At 35.9% G+C, this 5,715-nt stretch overlaps 2 protein-coding genes across 2 annotated transcripts; both read left to right on the plus strand.

Moving 5' to 3' along the window:
- The first annotated feature begins 252 nt into the window (after window positions 1-252).
- Window positions 253-1,420, plus strand: LOC107025097. The gene is made up of 3 exons (XM_015225957.1): window positions 253-660; window positions 798-939; window positions 1,323-1,420. Exons 1-3 carry the CDS (start codon window positions 253-255, stop codon window positions 1,418-1,420), a joined length of 648 nt encoding a protein of 215 aa, XP_015081443.1.
- A 30-nt stretch (window positions 1,421-1,450) lies between these two features.
- Window positions 1,451-2,004, plus strand: LOC107025098. The gene is made up of 2 exons (XM_015225958.1): window positions 1,451-1,612; window positions 1,765-2,004. Exons 1-2 carry the CDS (start codon window positions 1,451-1,453, stop codon window positions 2,002-2,004), a joined length of 402 nt encoding a protein of 133 aa, XP_015081444.1.
- The last annotated feature ends 3,711 nt before the right edge of the window (window positions 2,005-5,715 follow it).

Consider the following 5,715-nt stretch of genomic DNA (forward strand, 5'->3'; position numbering starts at 1 on the left):
TTCTTTATTTTTCTATCTCAGATAACGCATTTGGATGCATGTCCGGTCAACATGAGGAGACAAGGAATAAAGAGCGATCCATTTACTATCTGTGCAAGAATATCACTCCTTACGAGTCTTGTTACACTCTTTTGGAAAGAACATGTTATGCTCTAACTTGGATCGCCCAAAAATTGAGACATTATTTATCTTCTTATACCACATATTTTATTTCCAGGATGGACCCATTGAAGTGCATTTTTCATAAAGGCGATGCCGACCAGAAAGTTATCTAAATGGAAAATGCTTTTACGTGAATTTGATATCGTTTATGTGACTCAGAAGGTGATAAAAGCACAAACCTTAGTTGATCACCTTGCAGAAAATCCTATCGATGAAGAGTATAAACCACTCAAGACTTATTTCCCTGATGAAGAGGTATCATTTATGGGTGAAGATATTTCTGAAGCGTATCCTGGTTGGAGAGTATTCTTTGATGGAGCGGCAAATCACCAAGGAACAGGTATTAGATCTGTTTTAGTGTCAGAATCTAGTCAGCATTATCCTGTGGAGGCCAAACTCCTATTTAATTGCACGAACAACATGGCCAAATATGAAGCATGTATTCTTAGCTTGAAGATGGCCATTGACATGAATGTCCACGAGTTGTTGGTTATGGAGGTTCAGACTTGTTGATTCATCAGGTTCAAGGAGAATGGGCCATGAAAAATCCGAAGATCACACAGTATGTGCAACATATACATAAGTTGTGCAAGAGATTCCACAAGATTGAGTTCAGACATACTCCCATAACGCAGAATGAGTTGGCTGATGCTCTTGCTACCATCACTTCAATGATTAAACATCCAGATACTAATTATATTGATCCTCTAGATATAGATCTAAAAGAACATCCGGTCCATTGTTCACATGTTGAAGCAGAACCAGACATTTGCCATGGTATTTTGATATAAGGAAGTACTTTGAGATCGGGAGTTATCCTGAGAATGAAACATCCAACCAGAAGAAGTCGATACGCCGTATGAATCTCAACTTCTTTATAAGTGGAGAAATCTTTTATAGGAGGACTCCAAATTTGGGTCTTCTCATATGTATTGAAGCTGCGAAGCTTATTGAACAAGTATACGCTGAAGTTTGCGGCACACACATGAATGAACCTACTTTGGCGATGAAGATCTCTAGAGCTGGTTATTTCTCGATGACTATGGAGCATGATTGTTGCAAGTTTGTGTAGAAATGTCATAAATGTCAAGTGTATTGTGAATTTATCTGAGTGTCGCCTCACAAACTCAATGCTATGATTTCGCCTTGTCCATTTGTAGCTTGGGACATGGATGTCATTACTGATGATGGCGCAAATCTCAACAGTCACTTGATGAGAGATATATGTGAGCAGTTTAAGATTACTCATCAAAACTGAACCACTTATCGTCCTCAAACGAATGGAGACATGGAGGTCGCCAATAAGAAAATCAAGAAGATTCTGAGGAAAATGATTGACAATTACTGCGGTTGGTATGAGATGTTTCCATATACTTTGTTGGGATGCCAAACAACTGTCAGAACATCGATCACAGCTACTCCAAACTTGTTAGTGTATGGTGCAGAAGCGGTCAACCTACTGAAGTTGCAATACTGTCCTTGAGAATCATCCAAGAAGCTGAATTAAGTAATTCTGAATGAGTCATCAAGCGGATCGATCAATTGACCTTGATTGATGATAAGATAATGGTTGTCGTTTGTCATGGTCAACTATATTGCCAGAGAATGATTCGCGCTTTCCACAAGAGAGTAAGAGCTTGGATTTTTGAAATTGGTCAGTTGGTCCTTAAGATTATTTTTCCTCATCAAGAAGAGTTTAAAGGAAAATTTGCACCGAATTTGAAAGGACCTTACATGGTTCGCAAAGTGTTATCTGGAGGTGCTTTGGTCCTGTTGGAGATGGATGGCACTGCATGGCCAGAACGGATCAATTCAGATGGTGTCAAGAGATACTACATGTGAAGCTTCAGCTCGTATTTCTGTTATTTCCCTGTAATTGTTCTATTTCCTTGTATTTGCTTTGTCTAAAATTTTTATCTCTTTTGTAATGAAATACGTTTGACCTGAATTTTAAAGAATGAGATCCGTAGGCGGCCTGTGTCAGCATCGGTCACCCCATTTATCCCTTTTAGTATTTCTTTGTCTTTGAACTCCGTTCAACTTAAATTCTCAAGAAGGAGATACGTAGGCGGCCTATGTCGGTCTTGGTTGATTTCTTTATAAATTTCTTATTGTTGTTAACCTTTGTGGGGGAACTACATTTGACCTAATTTCCGCCTAAACAGGATACGTAGGCACCACAAGGGTTTGTACATATCTCCCGTAAGATTTCTATTTTTTTTCTTTACAGTAGAACTGGGACATGATTTTGGGAGGGACTCAAAAATTCTCAAGGAGAAGACTTTTCTCAATGAGTCGAGACTAAAGTTACTTTGAAATTTGAAACTGGGACAGAATTTTCAAGAGGATCTCAAAAAATTTGTAACTTGCTCTACGAGGATAAGACAAAAGCCAAGACAGTTAACTAGGACAGAAATTATGAGGATGGCCTCAAAATTTTAACATTGGGTTTATCGCAGCCTAGGGCAACTTTGAACACTTTTTAGCAAATAATCAGATAGACCTCCAAGCATCAAACCCAAAAAAGTTCACCAAGCTCAACGTGATATGACATTTGGCTGTAGCCTCTTCCAAATGATACATTTTGAAAATATATTTTCATAAATCTTTTCCTTTATATTTTGCCTAACTTTTCATATATATTGTTGTCTTATCTATTAAGAGTCGGAAGATCAAAAAGTCAACCAAAGATAGAAAAATAAGGAGTAGGCAACCGAAGAAATCAGCACAGATAAGTTCTTTTTAAAATTAACAAATTTTCTGTGGATACAGGTTTATAGGTTTACTTTGAAATCAGCGAATTCCTTCAATCGATGAAAGTGGAGAAGCCAAGGGGCGAAAAGCTCCCCAAAATTTACAATTTTTTTGTGGGTGCGGAAAATACTTTATTCTACTTATATCGAAGACTTGGGATTTTGAGTGGCATTATTCAATTCCCAATAGCATGAAATCTGTAATGAACGTCCAACTATGTCCCATGATGAATCAAACGAAAACCCCGAGAAAGACATTTTACGGTTTTTTCGTCAAGGACGTCATCTGCATCATCTTCATTTGGCACCAAGGATGACATCAACGGAAAATTATGCATCGTGAGAAGATATTCATGCAGTGCGAGAAGATTCATGTATTGCGGAAAATCATGCATCACGAGAAGATACTTATGCATCGCGAAAAATCATACATCGCGAGAAAATATTTATGCATTGCGGGAAAATGTCATGTATCACGGAAAATTCATGCATCGCGGAAGGTCATGAATTACAAGAAGATTCATGCATCGCGAGAATATACTCATGCATCGCGGAGAATCATACATCGCAAAAAGATATTCAAGCATTGCGGGAAAATATCATGCATCGCGAGAAAATATTCATGCATCGCGGAAAATTCAATCATCGCAGAAAGTCATGTATCACGAGAAAGTATTCATGCATCGCGAAAGATCATACATCGCGAGAATATATTTATGCATTACGGTACAATGTCATGCATCGCGAGATAAAAGTCATGCATCGCGAGATAAAAGTCATGCATCGCGAGAAAAAAGTCATGCATCACGAGAAAATATTCATGCATCGCTGAAAATTAATGTATTGCGAAAAGAATTCATGCATTGCAAGAGAAGATATTCATGCATTAGGGGAAAATATCATGCATCACGGGAAGATATTCAGGTATTGCAAGAAGATACTCATGCATCGCGAGAAAATATTCATGCATCGCGGAAACTCATTCATTGTGAGAAGATATTCATGCATCGCAAGAAGATATTCATGCATTGCAAGAGAAAGGAAGTTATGCATTGCAAGAGAAAATTCATGCATTGCAGAGAAAGAAATCGTGTATCCCAAGAGAAAAATCTACCCATCATAAGAAGATCGATATTGATGATATCATTCTTCTCTACAAATATGACATGAAGAGAACTATCAACAACAATATCAAAAGAATTGTCAATTTATTGCATCAAACTTTATTTATTTTGATATCAAATGAAGAGTACATTGAATATTATATTGAAAACATAAGGCATAAGATTTATTTGCTTTACGTCAAACTAGTCAAGTTGACGTTAAATGTTGAAGGAGAGCAATTAAGTTTAAACATGGTAAAATACATTGTCTCCCATTTGAATTGCATTTTTATGCTAATTAGTTTTGTCTCAATCTTAGTCGGGAGAATCCAAAAGGATGAATTCTCCAAAACAAACCACAGGTGCAGACGACATCAAAAAGAATACAATACAGCGTGGAACTTTTCTTAGCAGCGAACTGAGACATAATCTGAAGAGGAGTATCAAAATCTTAGGACGCGAGCAGAGGAACAACTTCCACCACAGTCAAACCATACCTCTAATAGAAGACATGTAGATTTTTCTTTAGATTTGTTGCGTTCAGTTTTGCATCTGAAAATTTTGTTATCCACCTAAAGTAGCTTTCAAATCATAGTGATAATGCACCAAGATTTTTGGTAATTATGTACGTATAAATTCTTAATTATTGGTGTGAAGCATGTCACATTCATGGCTAAGAGGTTACAAACCTCCTTTTCATACTCGACTTAATTTGTCACTTGTCCAGAACCAAAGTTTATCTAACATAATAGATTTCCTTTTCAATCTATCAAGTCAAACTACAAACAGCCTGATTCCTTGAGTTTAAGGATATGTAGGCGAGCTCAATATTGAAAACTCGGCTGTATTCTAACATTCGCTCTTAAATCCTGTTCTTGAGCATTTCGATACCTTCATAATTCGGTATCGATATGACTTTGAATTCTTTCAAGACCGTACATCAAATCAAGCTTATCAAACTACAAGTGGCCTGAATTTTGATATAGCTTGAGATATGTAGGATACCCATTTTCGGGGTTCGGCCGTAACTCTTAAAGTCCGTACCAAAACCCCTGTCCTAAAGATGAATATGTGGTCGGTCAAAAGTGGCTCGGTCAACTTCATTTTCCTCGAATTTGTTGCATCAATTCAAGTAAAATGTGGGATAGTTGTTGACACCAAATTTTGACCCTCCCCGATATTAAATTAATTCACGAGCTTCTTAATTCTCCAATGATTTAGAATGTTTAGATTTATAAAAGTCAAACGTTTTCGAGGTTAGTTTGAGTAATTTTACTCATTTCATAATATTTTAAGTAATAAATACTTTTTTTATAAAACTTTATATGACTAGCATATTTTACAAATTCTTTAAAATCATAGCAAAGATAATACTTATTTTTAGATGAATATTTTTATTTAGTTTAGTCATGATTATGCCTTTGGATTAATTAGTTTATACTTTAATTATTTCTATAATGAAGTTAGATATTTTATTTCGTTAAGATTAAGAAGCTTGCTAGCTATTATATTAATTCATCTTACTTAATTATTTTAAAAAAAAACTAAATACATCAATTTAAACTACATTTTAGTTAAACTCTCAACTCTAATTGGTCTTAAGGGGAATTCGTTAAGCATTTTTTTTAATAGTAGGATCAACTATATGTTTCCAATTCCCAATCCTTTTTATTATTATATAATCAAAGTGTTGGGCC

The sequence above is a fragment of the Solanum pennellii genome, chromosome 7, assembly GCF_001406875.1.
Source record: "Solanum pennellii chromosome 7, SPENNV200".
NCBI classification, from domain to species: Eukaryota; Viridiplantae; Streptophyta; class Magnoliopsida; order Solanales; family Solanaceae; genus Solanum; species Solanum pennellii.